This window comes from Kogia breviceps, chromosome 7, assembly GCF_026419965.1.
Source record: "Kogia breviceps isolate mKogBre1 chromosome 7, mKogBre1 haplotype 1, whole genome shotgun sequence".
NCBI lineage: Eukaryota > Metazoa > Chordata > Mammalia > Artiodactyla > Physeteridae > Kogia > Kogia breviceps.
The window spans coordinates 41,913,151-41,932,636 of record NC_081316.1 but is presented as its reverse complement, the minus strand read 5'-3'; the positions used below and the strand labels follow the sequence as shown (position 1 = coordinate 41,932,636).

Here is a 19,486-nt window from a genome sequence, read left to right as displayed (position 1 = left end):
TTGAGGGGAAGGGACAGTAGGAGAATCTTTCCATATTATTAAGTTACTTAGATTTTTATTAGTGGAATGCCCAAACTATAATTTTGAAAGGGAAGTGAGTGGCTGCTTGCATCCCCGGAGTACCCAGGCTCCCGGAGGCTGGGCAGACAGCGGGGATTTTCTTGTCCCTTCGTGAGCTCGTCTGGGGAGAGAGGGCCAGTCACAGCTTCCACAGGCTCCCAGGAAAACCATGTCACATACTCTTTCCAGATGACACCCCCGAAACCTGCATCTACTCCAATTGGTCCCCGTGGTCCGCCTGTAGCTCTTCCACCTGCGACAAAGGCAAGAGGATGCGGCAGCGCATGCTGAAGGCACAGCTGGACCTCAGTGTCCCCTGTCCCGACACCCAGGACTTCCAGCCCTGCACGGGCCCGGGCTGCAGCGATGAAGGTGACGAGACACCCAGGCTCAGGAAGGGAGGGTCCTGCCTGGCCGTGCCAGCCTCTCATAACCTGGTCAGGCAGCACCCCTCCAGTGGGGCACTAGGACCCTGACTGTATCTGTCAGTGGGGACCACCAAGGGCAGACTCCCATGTCCAACAGTATCTTGAGGGCTGTGAACACAGACATGTCTTAAGACATCAAAAGAATTCTTCAGATTAACTGACCACCCACCCCCATACCCACCAGCCATGGAAGAAAATAGACACAAGTTACTGAAGAGCTAGCACACATTTATGACAAACAACAGATAGCAAGCTGCCTGCTTCTGCGCCTTAACTTCAACCTTTTTTTTTTTTTTTTTTGCGGTATGCGGGCCTCTCACTGTTGTGGCCTCTCCCGTTGCGGAGCACAGGCTCCGGACGCGCAGGCCTAGCGGCCATGGCTCACGGGCTTAGTTGCTCCACGGCATGTGGGATCTTCCCGGACCAGGGCACGAACCCGTGTCTCCTGCATCAGCAGGCGGATTCTCAACCACTGCGCCACCAGGGAAGCCCTAACTTCAACCTTTTTAAGAAGCAGGTGAACAGGTTGGCCAAGATTGGATCTAAATCATTGCCCTAATTCTGTGTCATTCATGGACCCCCGTGTGTGTCCTACCTCAGCCTGGGTCAGAGCCCTCAGTTCCTTGCGTCAGGACCTTTGGACTGACTGCAGCAATTCTGTCTCTCCTTGTAACTGGTCAAAGGTCAGGCTTGAACTATAAGCTTGCAGCACCCATGTCTTGATGCCTCAAGCTTCAACATGGCACTACTCTGATTGCTGTGCAAAGGTCAGCTGCCTACTTTCCAGGGTACACTTCCTCTCTCTGACTGAACAGATCTATACTCTGCTCTGATCTTAACTGTCTCAGAGGTGTAACAAGGCAATAGGAAGGGATGTATAGGCTGGGTTGGTTTATGGCAGGAAGAAAACCACTTCCAAGCTGAGGATAAGTGCAGAAAGCTCACCCGCCACTGCAAGTCATTCACTCTCTGGCTCTTCCTGGGGCACAGTCTTAAATACCTCTCCTGGCTGCACTCCACAGTGGTTTATTGCTCTTTGTGCCCATGATAAGGCACTTCAGAGAGGAGTGAACCCTGCATGCACAGGCCATTCCTACGAACAGGCAGGGAGGAAGTTGTGACAGGACCGGCAACGCTGGAGGCTCTTTATCTTTCTTGGGCTTGAGGAGGGGAGGCAGATGGGCGGGCTGTCTTTGGCCTCTGCCGTGGGAGCTGAGATTTTTAACCATTCCCTCTACAGGGGTGGAGTTTAGGTGGCTCCCGGGAGGTAATGACAATTCTGAAACATGCTGGGCTATGCCTGGTGGTGTTGTTTTGGTGGTACACAGCATCAAGTTTACCAACTTAATTATTGTTAATTGTACAGTTCAGTGGTATTAAGTGTGTACACACACACACACACACAGAGTTAGGCAACCATCACCACCCTCTATCTCCAGAACTCCTTTCATCTTGCAAAACAAACTCTAGACGCATTAACCGCTAACTCTCCATTCCCCCAACCCCTGGCAACCACCATTCTACTTTCTAAGAATTGACCATTCTGGGTATCTCATATAAGTGGAATCAAACAGCATGTCTTTTTGCGACTGGCTTATTTCACTCACCATAATGTCCTCAGGTTCATCCACGTCGTAGGACATGTCAGAATTTCCCTGGGTCTAATGTGGGTTCCAGCCATCTTTATTACTGCACCGCCAGCAAGCACTGTCTAGCAACACTGTCCATAGGTTCAATAACGATGTGTAGGCATCACCCACGTGCACGTGACAGCCTGCGGACATGCGCAGGAGGCTTCACACTCTGACTTCAGTCCTTCTTTCTAGCCTCATCTCCCAGTGCCACATGCAATACACTCAGTACAGGTTATTGCAAGAGCTGTTCCCTTCACCTTAAATACAGATATTCTCTACCCAACAGAAGTGCACTCAGATGTGCCCTCTTCTGTGAAATGTCACCCAGAACTCCAAGGAGCATCCCCATTCCAATCTGCTGGGCTTATGTCTGTTGTCATATTTTCAATACATAGAATTACTGCAGTTTATGTGCCCATCTCTCGTTCTGAAGTAAATCAAAATCCGTATCTTACACATCTATTTAACCTCAGTACATACCACTAAGCAGTGAGTAAAGATTTACTGACATGAGTAAATGGATGTGTGGATGGATGACTTCATTTCCCTCTTCTTTAGAACTAAACAAACAGGCAAACACACACACACACTCCTGTCCATCCAAGCATCTTTCAAATGTGTTGTCATGAGACAAGGAGTAATCCCGAGCACTCCGTGCACCTGGAAAAGAGCATTTCCTTTAAAGAACAATTCCTAGTTTAAAGATGTGTGCCTTTTATGTCGACTTCCATCCTCAATTGCCTAACTGCCCCTGAATGCCAGCTGGCCTTCCTGATGCCCACCTTTGGGGAATTCGGTTGGTTGTGCGGATCCCGGCGTCGTGGCGCCCGGTCTGCAGTATCTGCTCCTGTGTTGCAGACGGCTCCACCTGCACCATGTCCGAATGGATCACCTGGTCGCCCTGCAGCATCTCCTGCGGCACTGGCATGCGGTCCCGGGAGAGGTACGTGAAGCAGTTCCCGGAGGACGGCTCCGTGTGCACGCTGCCCACTGAGGAGACGGAGAAGTGCACGGTCAACGAGGAGTGCTGTGAGTGGGGAGCCGGGTGGCAGGGGAGGGTGCTGGGCTCCCGAGGCTGCCAAGGCGACGCTAAACACCGCTGGACTCCCCAGCTCCCAGCAGCTGCCTGATGACCGAGTGGGGCGAGTGGGACGAGTGCAGCGCCACCTGCGGGATGGGCATGAAGAAGCGGCACCGCATGGTCAAGATGAGCCCCGCGGACGGCTCCATGTGCAAGACTGAGACGTCTCAGGCAGAGAAGTGCATGATGCCCGAGTGCCGTGAGTGGGCGTGGGAGAGGGGACAGAGGACCACAGCAGCCCTTACTGTTACCACCGTCAAGGCTGGGCAGGTGCAAGAGGAAATATGGACACCCCCCACCCCATCCTTGCAGGGCACTTCTAGGAGCAAGATGAGAGCCATAGGTGTGAGGACATCATCCAGACCCAGAGAGAGTGGCCTCCTTTGAAAGGCATTCTGAGCAATGCTGGGGTGGCAAACTGGTGGCCTCTGGATAGAATTCACCTATAGCTGTGTTTTATAGGGCCCCATAGTATCTTTTTTTTGGAGGGGGGGAATACATGTAGGCAGGTTGTGCATTCCTCAAGTCATCACAGACCCACCCCTCATTCTTGTTCTATGTTGGACTTGCCTGTAGCCCCATAAAGCATTACAACGCCTCCTCTACGCACAGATGCACATAGGCCCACACATCACTACACAGATGTACACATGCACCCAAGTACATACACATCCAAGCGATTTCAGCACCAAAGTGTCCAAAAACACATCATTGAGTCTATCTTTTAGTGCATGGTTCTTGGGGCATGTGGGATGTTTCTGTCTCTAGAAAGATCCTACTCAGACCCTCACGGCTGTTTCAGGTGGGACTTGTGTATTCATATTACTGAGCCACCAGCTGGATCAGAGGAGATGCAGGAGAGTGACAAGAGCAGCAGTTAGTGGCCTGTGGAGCCACTCCTGGTTCCAGTGGTGGGTGGGTGGGGGGTCACTTTGGTTATCTGAACCCACTGGTCAGTTTCACTTTACTCAAGGGGCCTGAGTGGGGGACACAGGGTATGGGGCACCAGATCAAAGGGAGCCTGTTCTCAGTGGCAAACCTGGCTCTTGGTCTAGACACCATCCCCTGCTTGCTGTCCCCGTGGTCCGAGTGGAGCGACTGCAGCGTGACCTGTGGGAAGGGCATGCGGACCCGCCAGCGGATGCTCAAGTCTCTGGCCGAACTCGGGGACTGTAATGAGGAGCTGGAGCAAGTGGAAAAGTGCATGCTGCCCGAATGCCGTAAGTCCTGGGGCTCCTCTCCTCCTGCTAACCAGCCCTGTGCTAGGTCGCACAGTTATGACTGTTTGCTGGGCCCTGGATCTCTGTGTTAGCAAAGTTACTTACTCTCTCAATCTTCTCAGTAGTAAGAGAGGATCCCACTAACCATCTACAAAACACCCAAACTGTAAATGGCTGCGAAGTCTAAACAGGAGAGACTTCGATGGAAAAACAGCACAGGCTCGATAAAACTTATTTCATAGTTCTCCATCCCCCCCGCCAAGTTAGCGGCTTGTCTGACCCATGGGGTTTTCCAAGCTTTTTCATTCTATTCCTCCTCCCTGTGACCAGTTTATTTACCCATGATCAAAGGGTAGACTTTAAACCAGTGACTCCTGTACCTTTGCAGCCTTGATAAGAAGACAGGCCAGCAAGTCAACAAGCTCAAAATCTCCATGCCCACCCTCATCTCCTCTCAAATCTCACAGAGATTTGAGAGGAGATGAGGGTGAGTTTATTACCTGGGGACTAATTTCCAAGGAGAGAGCCCATTTTTCTGGCTAGTCTTCCAGGAGAGCTTCCTTTTAAGGTGGTCGAAAGTCAAACACACTTGCTAAGATCTGTTTTCTGGCTTTCTCTGAAATGCACTTGCAGCCTTCTGTGCTTCCTCCCCTTACTCAGGCTGCCTGCCTGGGGACAGGTCCTAGCTCTGTCCCTTACTGGCTGCATAAGCTTCAGCACATTACTTAGTAGCATCCCTGTCCCTCATCTGTAAAATAGTGAGAAGAGCTTCCTAGGTTGCTCTGAGAATTAAGCCACATAATTGGTACAAAGTGCTGAGCACTGGACTTGGGGGAAGTGCAGACCTCCACCAATGTTAACATACTACAGTTCCTGAGCTGTTTTAGCCAAAGTCAGGTGTGGAGATGACCCAGACCGTCAAACTAAACAAAGCCTTGGGCTTTTACGAAGATCTACCCCATGTTCAACACAGCTCACCAGAGCTGAGGCTCCAGAATGTTCTGAGACACTGTTACTGACTTAAACTCTATATCCACAGGGTCCAGTGAATGAAGGGAGACCCACAGTAAGTGGGCCAGAAACTGGGCTGAGAGCATTACTTCACTTAATTCTCACAATCTAATGAGAAAAATAACATTATCCCCATGCTGCAGATGGGAAAGCTGCCTGAGCTCCCACAGGGAGAAAAGGACTAAGACCATGAACAAAATGATTTTTTTCTAGAACCATCCAGCCGGGCCCTCACTTTGTAAGGGAAGCAGAGTTTGGAAATCATTTGCCTCCCTAGGAAGCATCCTGAGAATCACTCTACTGGGTTATCTTTCATCCACATTTGTGAGACGCTGGCTTAATGAGAAGACTTTACTGGATCTCTTACCATGATAAACCATTACACCACTTGCTACTGCCCCTCTTCTCTACTGAATTTCCTATTTCTGACTCCTGTGTTTTTTGCAGACTGCCATATATAAGAAAGACCCAGGATGATATCGAGAACAAGAGACACTGCCTGGGTCTTACTGCAAAAGTCAGAATGTCCTTAGTATTAGTCCACAGGGGCAGCTCTGGAAAATGGCACCAGTGAACTGTGCCTTCCCTCAGAAAATCAGGGTCCTTGGCTGTGGGAAGCTAGTCTGTGCCACTTGAGGCTAATTTGACAATATTCTAGAAGCTTAGAAAGCAAGGCAAGAGGCTTTGAACTAATCTTCAAGGTCCCCCCAGAAGCCTTCTCAAATCATAAAAAGGGCATAGCATGTGGGTTTTGATCTGGGCACCAATCCAGCATCTACTGCTTACCAACCGTGTGGGCTGGATAAAGTCAGTCTGTCTCTTGGAGCCTCAGTTTCCTCTTCTGTAAAATGGGGTAACAGCACCTGCTGTGCATTTCCCATAGGCTTGTATTGAGATGTTCAAAGGAGAGTATAAGTGACCGTATCTTGTTTCAGACATGAGGTACACTCATGCCCATCTGTGTCTTGCCAGCCATCGACTGTGAGCTCACCGAATGGTCCCAGTGGTCGGAATGTAACAAGTCATGTGGGAAAGGCCACATGATTCGAACCCGTATGATCCAAATGGAGCCTCAGTTTGGAGGTGCACCCTGCCCGGAGACTGTGCAGCGGAAAAAGTGCCGCATCCGGAAATGCCTCCGGAATCCATCCATCCAGAAGCTGCGCTGGAGGGAGGCCCGAGAGAGCCGGAGGAGCGAGCAGCTGAGGGAGGAGTCCGACGGGGACCAGTTTCCAGGTGCTGCTAAGTGTGAGGCTGGCTTTCAGGGAGACGTCATAACAGAGTGGGTCTGGAAGAACTTGTAGGAGTTTGCCAGTAAAACAAGGGCATCCCAGGCAGCAGGAGTAGTCATTACAATGGCACTGAGATACCAAAGAGCAAGATATGTTCAGGTAGCAAGTGGAAGGCAGAAGGGACACAGAGTATGGCAGAGGGGAGGCATGAAACCAAGCTGGAGAGGTAGGGTAGGGACCAGACCATGAAAGGCCTGCTGATGACTTGATTCTGTAGGTGAAGGTTTTAATCAACAGCGTGACTTTAACAGGCCTGTGCTGAGTGTCTGTAGCCCAGGAGAGAGATTATGTGTCCCCCTCCTCCTGCATAACTGAAGGAGTTCCAGGACTTAAAAAAAAAAAAAAAAAAAAATCCCACCTAGAGCTTCACTGCTGAATAAGCTGATCCAAGCCAAGAGTGCAATATCATCAGCAAAATGATGAAATGGTAAGTTGGGAAGATCCGCGGTCAGTCTTGGGTCCAGGCCAATTGATGGTCTTTGGATTCCCTGCAGTGGGTAAGGAAGGTGCGGCATATAAGTGAAGGTTAATGGGTTTCTATTTTTAAAGGTGCAGCTCAAATTACCCCTTTTTCTTTTCTCTTCTCTTCCTTAAGACATTACACCTCCATCTAGGACTAGAGAAGTGCAGATATGCAGAGCTACCTGAAGTTCATTATCTTTCCACTAGGGAGCTGTTCCCATATCACAGTGTTGTCTATTGCACATGGTGGTCAGTTGGCCAGTCAACACACATTATGCCCAACGATGTGCCAGGCGGGCACTATGACATAAAACTCAGCATAGTATTGACTGGATAATCATAAATGTAATTAACTGGATCTACAGTGGAGTAATGTATAGAGTGCTATGGAAGCACTTTTTTTTTTTAAAGATCTAACCTATTCTTGGGGTCAGGGAAGTTTTCTTTGAGAAAGTCATGTCTATTTACACAGGAAAAATAATCAATTATACCTGAGTTAACTTAGTCTTGAGAGGCTAAGTACTTGGGGGAGCAAAGCATGAGAGTGGTTAACTGCTCCTTGAGTAGCTGCAGCATTAACAAGCCCCCCCAAAACAAATGAAATTAACATGATTCTGTAGGGCAGAGACTTGGCCTGACTCAGCTGATTCTTCTGGCATCTAGTTTAGGCTCTCAAGTCGCTACTGTCAGGTGGTGGCTCAGCTAGGGCTGGAAGGTCTAGAGTGGCCTCACCTGTGTTTCTGGAGCCTCTCTCCACGTGGTCTCTCCAGCAGATAGCCAGGCTTGCTTACATAGTGGTAGAAAGGTTCCCGACAACTTTTTTCAAGCCATGTTTGCTCGTGTCCCATTGGCCAAAAGCAAGTCATAGAGCGAGGCCCAGATTCAAGAGGTGGAGAAGCAGACTCTGCCCCTTGATGGGGAAGAGCTGCAAGGTATTTATGGCCAATTTTTGCAGTCTGTCACATATAAGCTAACAGTCCCTAATAAGGACTCTAGCCATTATTTAATTCAACAAATTGTTACATACAAGAGCAGAAAAGCCCGAACAACTAACTAAGTTTGACAGCTGTTTACTAGAGTTCAGCTTCCTTGTTCTTTCCCTCGTGTCTGCTGGCCTGACCAGGTCTTCTCATGCTTTCAGGCTGTAGGATGCGCCCATGGACAGCCTGGTCAGAATGCACCAAACTGTGTGGAGGCGGGATCCAGGAACGCTACATGACTGTAAAGAAAAGGTTCAAAAGCTCCCAGTTTACCAGCTGCAAAGACAAGAAGGAGATCAGAGCATGCCATGTCCACCCGTGTTAACAAGGGTACACATTTCCCAGGGCTGCACTCTAGACCCCCCAGAGTCACCAATGGCTGGACTGTTTGCTTGTTTGTTTAAGGCAATTTAAATCGTGTACACTAGTTTTCATTTCTGCAGTGTGGTCTGCCCAGTAGTCTTGTGGATACCAGGGACATCCTTCTGTACACTTCTTGGTGGGCACAGACTGAGGGGGGGGGTGCTCCCTCATCCTCAGCCAGCCCTCATCCAGCACGAGTAGTTTCAGCCACCTGTATTGAATGGAAACGTGTCCCTCTGGAGCACCCACCTGGGTGGCAGGAAAGAGACCCCAGCCTTCTGCACTTGGAGAGGCAACTGTCTGCAGATGACTCTGTGCCTGGTGCCGGGGTGCAGCATGGGGGAAGACAGTCCCTGTCAGGTGGAGTGCAGATTCCCCTCATTCTCGTCTGGCCTGCTCCCTCTTGCAGGAAATTATTGTTTGCTCGTCTCTTCTCATTTAGTGGAACTTTAGGGCCCATTGTTGAGTCTCCTCAGTCATCAACGGTTCTTGGGGAAAACAGCTGGCAGACATGAAGAGAAGCACTGATGGTGGGTGGCATTTTTTCTTTCACTGAGAAATTCGTATGTATCTCAACCCCTAATATTGGTTCTTGATGCCCCAGAGGAAAGAAATGATGGCTGCTTTATTTGAACATAGGGTAACCAGTTCTTATGCCTGAGGTAAAAGGTACTAAGTCTAGAAATCATTTTACCCTTCTTTTTGGGGGTTTTTTGGACATAATTCTCTTGGGAAGCCAGCCTTATGAACCTTCTGATGTTAGATCCTTACTAGAACCAAGGCCAAGGCAGCAAAACTAGCCTCTATAGCAGTCCCAAACCTGAGTTTTTAAAATCTTCAGACACAGACTTTTAAGTTCTCAAACCAGTTTCTAACAAGAAAACATTTTTTCAGTTATGCAAACATTTTGTTAAATCTGTCCGCAGCCCACCAAGCCATTCCTTCAACAGAAATACTATCTCTGTACTTGAAAGGGTTTCTTAAGTCCTAAAATTTTATACATAGAAAAAGTGTTTCAGAGGCCAAGAAAGATGACAAATCTAGGGAGAAAGGAATGTTGCAGAATCAAGCTTGGCCGTAAAATCTGGGGAAGTCAAACCTATGTCAGCCCTCCACACCAGGGGTCTGGTCCTCTGACACAACCATAGGGAAGATCATGGTTTTCCATCCCCTTCCGAGCACTCATAATAAGCACACCAAATTCAGGGAGACTGACTATCAACGATTAGTGTAAAAGGTCATTTTACCGAGTTGCGTCCATCAGCAGTTGTTACTCATTCATTCTTAAAATTACTGTTTCGTTTCTGTTGCAGGCCTCCTTTATCGTGCTTAATCCAAATATGTACCATGGATGAGATGCACACATTGCTTTGCATACACTACTTTAAGAATCTGCATTAAACACATCAGGATATTCCAAACACAACATATATATATGCTATAGCCTTGAATCTGTACTATTTTCTTTAACACAAGAGACTGTTCAATAAAAAACTCATCGGGTCTGTCTTTTGTGTTTTAGTTTTAAACTAATTCAGTGTTCAGAAGGTTGGGTCTTTTTAACAATTGTTTCCACTTCAATCAGAGTCAGCAAAAGATATGCCTTTTGCACCCTCATTCTGGAGGGACCACTATTACCATTCCTGAGCTTTCTGGAGGTTTGAGTTGTTTCCAACATTATTTTTTTAATCCTTACGTGAACTGCTTTCTCCTCCCACAAAGCAGCACAAAATTTAAAGAAATAAGAAGTTTAATTTCTACTTGATTTCTACTTGGACAAAAAAAAGTCCTGATACAGAATCTGCTCGCTTTTGCAACATTACTCTTAGCTACCCAGACGCATCCTTCCTCTCAACCCATGAAAATCATCAAAGTTCCATATAATGGCAATTCCTAAGTAACTCTAAGGACAAGCCACCCTAGTATCTCATGTTCTTATTTGGTCCCATTTTTAATCCAATTTTGGAGACTTAAAACCAGGCAACTGGTTAATGGCTGAGAATGGGTAACATGTTTCTTGTTACATAAGTGTTAATTCTTTTTTGTTTGCAAGGGGGAATTTTTAAGAAACATCAAATCTCTTTCTTACCAAAGTCTTGTGTTAGGTGGTTTATAGTTTCTCTGGCTAACCAATCATTTTGGAAATAAAGACTTTTTACTACAAAAATGAAATCTGTTTGGACTTGAGATACCTGAGATAGTAAACAGATCATAAGACACCCAGTTAAAAACTGCCATATAAAGAACTATAATTGTGTATATATTTTTTTAATCAATGCCAAACCACTTGGGACTCCAATTTACATCCACATTTTAAGATGAAAATAAGTTCAGAGATATATTCCCCAACCAGACATGGGGTCACTCACCTGTCACCTTGCCAATGCATTATTTGAAGGAAATCTGTTGTAGCAAATAAGAATAAAGCCTGGGCTTCTTCAGACCCAGAATTGAAAAAATTTAAACAATTTTGTGCTGTTTTTAATTTGAACTTTGTGCATTAAACGTGTTTTAGGCATAGTCAAGGTCTGTGTACTTCTTCCAGGAAGTAAGGATACATTACACATTCTCACATGACAACAATTCTCCAGAAACTTAGTCCAGGTCAAGTCCATGGCTAAAACGGCAAGACAAAAATTCGCAATGTCAAATTATTTCTGTGACCTAACAGCCCATGTTTCAGTTTAAAGGAGTTAAATATTAAACTGTACTAGGACTGTGCAGTCCTTTCCCCCACCCCCCGGGGTTAAATGTTTAATCTCTAATTACAACACAGAATCACGGAAGACAAGACATTGCACTCTTTGGTGCTATTAATTTTCATAACAGACAATTCATTTTGTTTTTCATATTGCCCAAAGCAGGGAGAATGAATGAAAATAGTCCCTTTTGAAAAAGAGTGAGATACTGTAACTATAAATAGCAGCTGAATGCTAGTGAGCATGAAGACAATTTTTCAATTTAAATCCTTTGAAATCTGTGAGCCAAAGATCTGTACTAAAATGTCAAATTTAAATAATGGCATCCCTGCTTTAGAAACACTGTCAGTATGCTCTGTCGGGCAGAGGAAGAATTTGTACAGTGGTTAAGCATGGGCAGCCTGGGTTCAAACCACTGCTGTTATTTTACCTTTTCTGGCCTCAGGCTTGGTCACAAGCTTTCTTACGATTTCTCTACCCCACCGCTACAATTAGCCAGTTCCCATCTTGAGAGCGAGTCCTGATGGTAACCTGGCAGTAGTTTCATTGAATGTGTTTTACCCCGCCAGTCCCCTGCTTCCTCATAAACCAAGAAATGCCCACTTTGTGCTGAAGCTGGCTTGAGCTGCACTTCTATCACTTATGACTGTAAGTGTCCTGACAAATAAAATACACATGCAATACTTTTACCCAGCTATCATCAGAGCAATATGCAATTCCAAACTTTTCACTCAAGGTAATGTCGTAACGGGAGATAGCATTCATTATCTATCATTATCACTTTCTCATATTGCTCTGAATTCATAAAACTCAGAATATGTGCTTAACTACTTCCTGGCTTTAGAACTGATTGGTAAAAGTTCTCATATTTTAATAGTACTCATATTTAAGGTAGTAATCCTCATAGTTTAACTGTTATGTGTTTAAATAGTTTTCCTTGCCCCGGCTCTCCGCAACTAGAGAAAGCCCATGCACAGCAATAAAGACTAAACGCAGCCAAAAAAAATAAATAAATAAAACAGTTTTCCGGGCTTCCCTGGTGGCGCAGTGGTTGAGAATCTGCCTGTCGTTGCAGGGGACGCGGGTTCGTGCCCCGGTCCGGGAAGATCCCGCATGCTGTGGAGCGGCTGGGCCCATGAGCCATGGCCGCTGAGCCTGCGCGTCCGGAGCCTGTGCTCCACAAAGGGAGAGACCACAACAGTGAGAGGCCCACGTACCACAAAAAAAAAAAAAAAAAAAAAAAAACAGTTTTCCTTTACTTCAAGTACTTTTAAGTATTAGAAGGGAAAGGGGCCAACATCTTATTCAAGACTACTGACTTTTGTTTTTACTACATTTGGAGTTTATAAAAGTAGAGTCTCTACTTTTTGCTAGTGTTAGCATGCGACTCCTACTGGGTGATCTTAACCTGGAACTTACTAGCCCATCTAAGAACTCAGATGGGCCACTCAAGAAAAATACTTGCATCTCCTGCTCCCTCACCCGCTACCATTAGTGCTACTGAAAGAGAGACTGCAGCCTGGGAGCATCCACAAACTGTTCGTTACCGTCCTACAATGAGAGACAGAAATTAAAAGCATTCAGAAACCTTTATAGTAATTTGATATTGCCACAATATCTGAGAGTATGATGATTTTTCTAACAGTTCATTTTTTTATTACATTAGTAAATTATATCATTCCACGATGGTGAAGGTTAAATTTTTTTTAAACTGGCCCTTTACCTCAGTCTGAGCAACACTGCATGACACCATTCTCACTCACCAGTCAGAAAGGGAGGGCGCCTACAAACCACAAGCTTTTGAATCCCTCAAATGCTTATGTACCTAAACAGTAATAGCTGCTTCCAGACTTGCATACCTACGTATCTATGACTGAGTGCCCTGCACTGGCTCTTCTTATGCCTCTAACATCCTACCCTATCAAGCAATTCTACTGCCCCATCACCCTCTGACTTTGCCACAGAATTTCTAGGAGTAATAACCCAAACTTACTTCCCCCATTTCCTTTTCCTCCAATCACACCACAACCCACTATAATCTGGTCCCCCAAGCAGACTGACTAAAACAAATCTCTCAAACTCATGAGCAACCTCTAAACCTGCACTGCTGCCACTTACCCCCCAATCTCTGTACAGCACTCAAAGCTCTTTACCACTCCTAAGCTTCCTTGACAATAGTCTCCTGGGTCTTTCCAATTATGGGCTGCTTCTCTTCGCTTTTTCCTGCCTTTTAATCTTTTAATTTCCTAAATGTTCATTCTCCCCAAAAGTGTTACCCTGGACCTTCTCTCAAACACACTTTCTATCTCAATCCACTCCCACCTCCTCAATCATTAGCTCAAAAGAGATCAATTCCAAATCTGCACTTTTACTCCCTGCCTCTTCTTTCGTGCTCCAATCCCCATTCCCAATGTCTTCTGGACTAACCCTGTTTGTAACTGCCACAATCACCATATATTTTATTTCTATCACCAGAAGGTTGCCTGTGCTCCTCATCCATTCATCAAATGGTTTTCTGCACATGCCAGGCAAAGTGGGTAAAGCAGTAAACCCAAAAGACACAGTTCTGCCCTCACAGAGCTTATGATATTAAGGTACAGGTCAGACAAGACAGACAAAATAATCACAGGTGGGTAAGTGTCATGAAGTAAATACAGGGCAGTGTGGAATCAGAATGGGGTGGTCAAAGAGGGCTCTCTGAGGTGGCACCTAAGCCAGGAGCAAAAGGGTGAAACAGCGAATGACAACAGTCAAGGGAAGCAAGTGATTTGGAAAATACTCCGCCAGTGCTAGGGTGTGAGAGAGCAAGTCAGCTTGAATGTGAGAGGCAGGAAGATGACAGATCCTGCAAAAGGTTTCCTTGTACACTATGGGAAGGGATTCAGATGTTAGTCCAAGTGCATTGAGATGATGACAGATTTTAAGCACCAGTGTAACATTTAATTTATGGTCTAAAAAAGATCCCTTTGTACTGAAGGAATGGCTTTGTGGGGGCAAAGTGGAAGTAAAGATTACTTCACAGACTACTGCAATAACGTGGGTGTGAGACAGAGGGGCTTAGACAAAAGTAGCAGAACAAATGGAAAGAGAACAGATTCCGTGATTCCAATAACCTCATCTAACCACCCCTCCTTAAATCCATACTTCTCCATCATCCGTACTACACTAGACTGAATTCAGGCACTCCCTGTTCAGAAACCTTGGCAGTTTCCCATTATATACAGAAGGGCCATCATATTTAAAGCCCTCCACAACCCAAGCCCAGTATACTCTATAATTTTTTCCCCACTGCATTAAAATCCTTTTAGATTAAGGTTCCAATCCCAGAATACACCCTGCATGCTGCCAGCTCTGTGCTTCTGCCCGGGCTCTTCCCCAGCCATTCCACACCTCACTCTTCTCCTCTCTTCCCACCTCAAAGCCTACCAATCTGTCAAGCTCCAGCAAAAACATCACTTCTAATTAAGAAGCTAAGCTCCCTCAGATTTTCTAAGAGGAATATAAAAGTATCACTTCTGCTGGACCTGAGAACTTTCTGCACACTCCTCACACTCTGCCTTAACTCTACCCTCTCGGCATTTGTTTTTGTCACTCTGCATCTTCCTCCACTAGACACTGAATCATTTGTAGGAAGGAAATCTATCCATTCCCCAGAACACCCAATAAAGCCTTACACAAAGAAATCTGTTCCCATTAAAATGCTTTTAGAAGCCACAACAAGACAGCAGGAGGGGCACTTTCATGACATAATCCAATCCCATGCCTGCCAGATGGGCGACCCACAAACTGGAAAATAATCATATCACAGAGGTTCTCCCACAATAGTGAGAGTCCTGAGCCCCACATCAGGATCCCCAGCCTAAGGGTCTGGCATCAGGAGGAGGAATTCCCAAGGCATTTAGCATTGAAGCCCAGCAGGACTTGAGTGCAGGAGGTGCACAGGACTGGGTAAAACACAGACTCCACTCTTGGAGGGCACAAACAAGGTTTCACGTACACTGGGACCCAGCACAAAGCAGTAACTCCATAGAAGCTGAGGCTGGACCTACTGACGAGTCTTGGAGGGTATCCTGGGGAGGCAGGGATCCACTGTGGCTCACTGCGGGGGGGCAAGGACACCAGTGGCAGAGGCCCCAGGGAATACTGATAGGTGTGAGCTCTCCTGAAGGTCGCCATTTTGGCATCGAGACCTGGCCCTACTCAGGTTCCAGTGCTGGAAAATCTCAGGCCAAATAACCAACAGGATAGGAACACAGCCCCACCCATCAGCAGACAGGGTGCCTAAAGCCACACTGAGCTCACAGCTGCCTATAAATACAGCCCTTAACACAGCTCTGCCCACCAGAGGGACAAGACCCACCAGTGGACAGGCAGCAGTCCCTCCCACCAGGAAGCGTGCACAAGGCCCTGGACCAACCTCACCCACCAAAGGGCAGACACCAGAAGCAAGAGGAACTATGTTCCTCCAGCCAGTAGAAAGGAGACCACAAACAAAGAAACTCAGACAAAATGAGATGACAGAGAAATATATTCCAGATGAAGGAACAAGATAAAAACTTACAAGAACAACTAAATGAGGTGGAGACAGGCAACCTACCTGAAGAATAATTTACAGTAATGATAGTAAAGATGATCCAAGATCTTGGAAAAAGAATGGAGGCACAGACTGAGAAATTACAAGCAGTGTTTATCAAAGAGCTAGAAGATTTAAAGAACAAAGAGATGAACAGTACAATAACTGAAATCAAAAATACACTAGAAGGAGTCAATAGCAGAGTAACTGAGGCAGAATGAATAAGTGAGCTGAAAGAATGGTGTAAATCATTTCCACAGAAAAGAATAAGGAAAAAAAGAATGAAAGAAATGAGGACAGTCTCAGAGACCTTTGGGACATTAAACACACCAACATTCACATAGGGGTCCCAGAAAAGAGGGGGTGGGCTGAGCAAATATTTGAAGAGATTAGAGTCAAAAACTTCCCTAATGTGAGAAAGGAATCAGTCACTCGAGTCCAGGAAGTGCAGAGAGTTCCACAAAAGATAAACCCAAGGAGGAACAAGCCAAGACACATATTAATCAAACTGACAAAAATTAAAGACAAAGAAAAAAATATTAAAAGCAACAAGGGGGTTTCCCTGGTGGTGCAGTGGTTGAGAATCCACCAGCCGATGCAGGGGACACGGGTTTGTGCCCCGGTCCGGGAAGATCCCACATGCCACAGAGCGGCTGGGCCCGTGAGCCATGGCCTCTGAGCCTGTGCATCTGGAGCCTGTGCTCCGCAACAGGAGAGGCCACAACAGTGAGAGGCCCGCATACCACAAACAAACAAACAAACAAACAAAGCAACAAAGGATTGGGCTTCCCTGGTGGTGTAGTGGTCAAGAATCCGCCTGCCGATGCAGGGGACACGGGTTAATGCCCCAGTCCGGGAAGATCCCACATACTGCGGAGCGGCTGGGCCCGTGAGCCATGGCCGCGGAGCCTGTGCGTCCGGAGCCTGTGCTCTGCAACAGGAAAGGCCACACAGTGAGAGGCCCGCATACCACACACACACACAAAAAGCAACAAGGGAAAAGCAACAAATAACATACAAGGGAACTCCCATAAGGTTATCAGCTGATTTTTCAGCAGAAACTCTACAACCCAGAAGGTAGTGAACGATTAAAGTGATGAAAGGGAAAAAACTACAACCAACAATCCTCTATCAAGCAAGACTCTCATCCAGATTCGATGGAGAATCAAGTTTTACAGACAAGCAAAAGCTAAGAGCATTCAGCACCACCAAACCAGCATTACAACAAATACTAAAGCAAGTTCTCTAGGCGGAAAATAAAAAGCCACAACTAGAGTCAAGAATATTATGAATGAGAAAGCTGACCAGTAAAGACAAACGTAAAGGTAGGAAATCATCCACACACAAATATAGTTTCAAAACCAGCAATTGTGAGGAGAGTACCAAATGCAGGATATCAGAAATGCGTTTGAAATGAAGAGATCAGCACCTTGAAACAATCTTGTTTATATATAGACTGCTATATCAAAACCTCAAGAGAAACACAAACCAAAAATCTATGTTAAATACACACACAAAAAAGAAAAAGCAATCTAAACACATCACTAAAGATAGACATCAAATCACAAAAAAAGAGGAAAAAAGAGGAAGGGAAGAAAAAGACTTCAAAAGCAAATCCAAAACAATTAATAAAATGGCAGTAAGAAACTTCATATCGATAATTATCTTTAATGTAAATGGATTAAATGCTCCAACCAAAAGACACAGACTGGCTGAATGGATACAAAAACAAACCCATATATATGCTGTCTACAAGAGACCCACTTCAGATCTAGGGACACATACAGACTGAAAGTGAGGGGATGGAAAAAAGATGTCCATGCAAATGTAAATCAAAAGAAAGCTGCAGTGGCAATACTCATTATCAGACAAAATAGACTTTAAAATAAAGAATGTTGCAACAAAAAAGAACAGTAAATAAAGATCCTGGGATCAAGCCAAGAACAAGATATGACAATTGTAAATATATATGCACCCAACATAGGAGCACCTCAATATATAAGGCAAATGCTAACAGCCATAAAAAGAGAAATCAACAGTAACACAATAATAGTGGGTGACTTTAACACCCCACTTTCATCAATGGACAGATCATCCAGACAGAAAATCAATAAAGAAACACAGGCCTTAAAAGATACATTAGACCGAATGGACTTAATTTATATTTATAGAACATTCCATCCAGCAGAATCCACTTTCTTCTCAAGAGCAAATGGAACATTCTCCAAGTCAGATTACATTGTGGGCCACAAATCAAGCCTCAATAAATTTAAGAAAATTGAAATCATATCAAGCATCTTTTCTGACCACAATGCTATGAGATCAGAAGTCAACTACAGGAAAACAGCTGTAAAAAACACAAACACATGGAGGCTACACAATGTTACTAAACAGTCCATGGATCACTCAAGAAATCAAGGAGGGCATCACAAAATACCTAGAGAAAAATGACAACGAAAACACAACGATCCAAAACCTATGGGATGCAGCAAAAGCAGTTCTAAGAGGGAAGTTTATAGCAATACAATCTTACCTCAGGAAACAAGAGAAACTTCAAATAAACAACCTAACCTTATACCTAAAGTAACTAGAGAAAGAGGAAAAAGCAAAACTCAAAGTTTTGAAAGGAAAGAAATCATAAAGATCAGAACAGAAACAAATGAAATAAAGATGAAGAGAACAATAGCAAAGATCAATGAAACTAAAAGCTGGTTCTTTGAGAAGATAAACAAAATAGATAAACCTTCAGCCAGACTCATCAAGAAAAAAAGGGAGAGGACTCAAATCAATAAAGTTAGAAATGAAAAAGGAGAAGTTACAACTGACACCACAGAAACACAAAACATCATAAGAGACTACTGCGAACAACTATATGCCAATAAAATGGACAACTTAGAAGAAATGGACAATTTCTTAGAAAGGAACAATCTCCTAAGACTGAACCAGGAAGAATATATGAACAGACCAATCATAATACTGAAATTGAAACTGTGATTAAAAAACTCCCAGGAAGGGCTTCCCTGGTGGCGCAGTGGTTGAAAATCCGCCTGCCGATGCAGGAGACACGGGTTCGTGCCCTGGTCCGGGAAGATCCCACATGCCGCGGAGCAATTAAGCCTGTGAGCCGTGGCCACTAGGCCTGCGCGTCCGGAGCCTGTGCTCCGCAACGGGAGAGGCCACAACAGTGAGAGGCCCGCATACCGCAAAAAAAAAAAAAAAAAAAAAAAAAAAAAAAAAAAAAAAAAAAACAAGAAAACAAAAAAAAACTCCCAGGAAGGACTTCCCTGGTGGCTCAGTGGTTAAGAATCTGCCTGCCAATGCAGGGGACACAGGTTCAAGCCCTGGTCTGGGAAGATCTCACATGCCACAGAACAGCTGAGCCTGCACTCTAGAGCCCACAAGTTGCAACTACTGAGCCCATGTGCTGCAACTACTGAAGCCCACATGCCTAGAGCCCATGCTCCACAACAAAAGCCACCACGAGAAGCCCACACACCACAATGAAGAGTAGTCCCCACTCGCCACAACTAGGGAAAGCAAGCACAGCAATGAAGACCCAACACAGCCAAAAATTAATTAATTAATTAAAAATAAAAACTCCCAACAAAGTCCAGGACCAGATGGCTTCACAAGTGAATTCTATCAAATATTTAGAGAAGGGTTAACACCTATCCTTCTAAAAC

The 19,486-nt window shown here is 45.4% G+C and overlaps 1 protein-coding gene and 2 long non-coding RNA genes across 5 annotated transcripts in view; 1 reads left to right on the top strand and 2 right to left on the bottom strand.

Moving 5' to 3' along the window:
- The window catches only part of SPON1 (spondin 1), a 275,141-nt gene extending 264,142 nt beyond the window's left edge, over positions 1-10,999 (top strand). Inside the window, exons 11-16 of the mRNA XM_059070571.2 lie at positions 250-432; positions 2,981-3,151; positions 3,235-3,402; positions 4,259-4,423; positions 6,407-6,670; positions 8,330-10,999. Of these exons, the coding sequence (XP_058926554.1) occupies positions 250-432; positions 2,981-3,151; positions 3,235-3,402; positions 4,259-4,423; positions 6,407-6,670; positions 8,330-8,493 (1,115 nt within the window). The 3' untranslated portion in view covers positions 8,494-10,999. The remainder of the gene's footprint in view (positions 1-249; positions 433-2,980; positions 3,152-3,234; positions 3,403-4,258; positions 4,424-6,406; positions 6,671-8,329) is intronic.
- Positions 36-8,980, bottom strand: LOC136794495 (uncharacterized). 3 transcript variants are annotated; one of them, XR_010841362.1, is made up of 6 exons: positions 8,781-8,980; positions 7,921-8,407; positions 7,085-7,214; positions 6,221-6,795; positions 2,905-3,112; positions 36-596 (listed from the first exon to the last, which is right to left on the bottom strand). It is a non-coding gene; the product is annotated as an uncharacterized lncRNA (long non-coding RNA). The 3 variants fall into 3 exon arrangements; XR_010841361.1 differs by having other exon boundaries at positions 36-313; positions 7,921-8,980; XR_010841363.1 differs by lacking the exon at positions 6,221-6,795 and having other exon boundaries at positions 36-313.
- Positions 696-2,086, bottom strand: LOC136794496 (uncharacterized). Its single transcript, XR_010841364.1, has 2 exons — positions 991-2,086; positions 696-769 (listed from the first exon to the last, which is right to left on the bottom strand). It is a non-coding gene; the product is annotated as an uncharacterized lncRNA (long non-coding RNA).
- Positions 11,000-19,486: the final 8,487 nt, after the last annotated feature.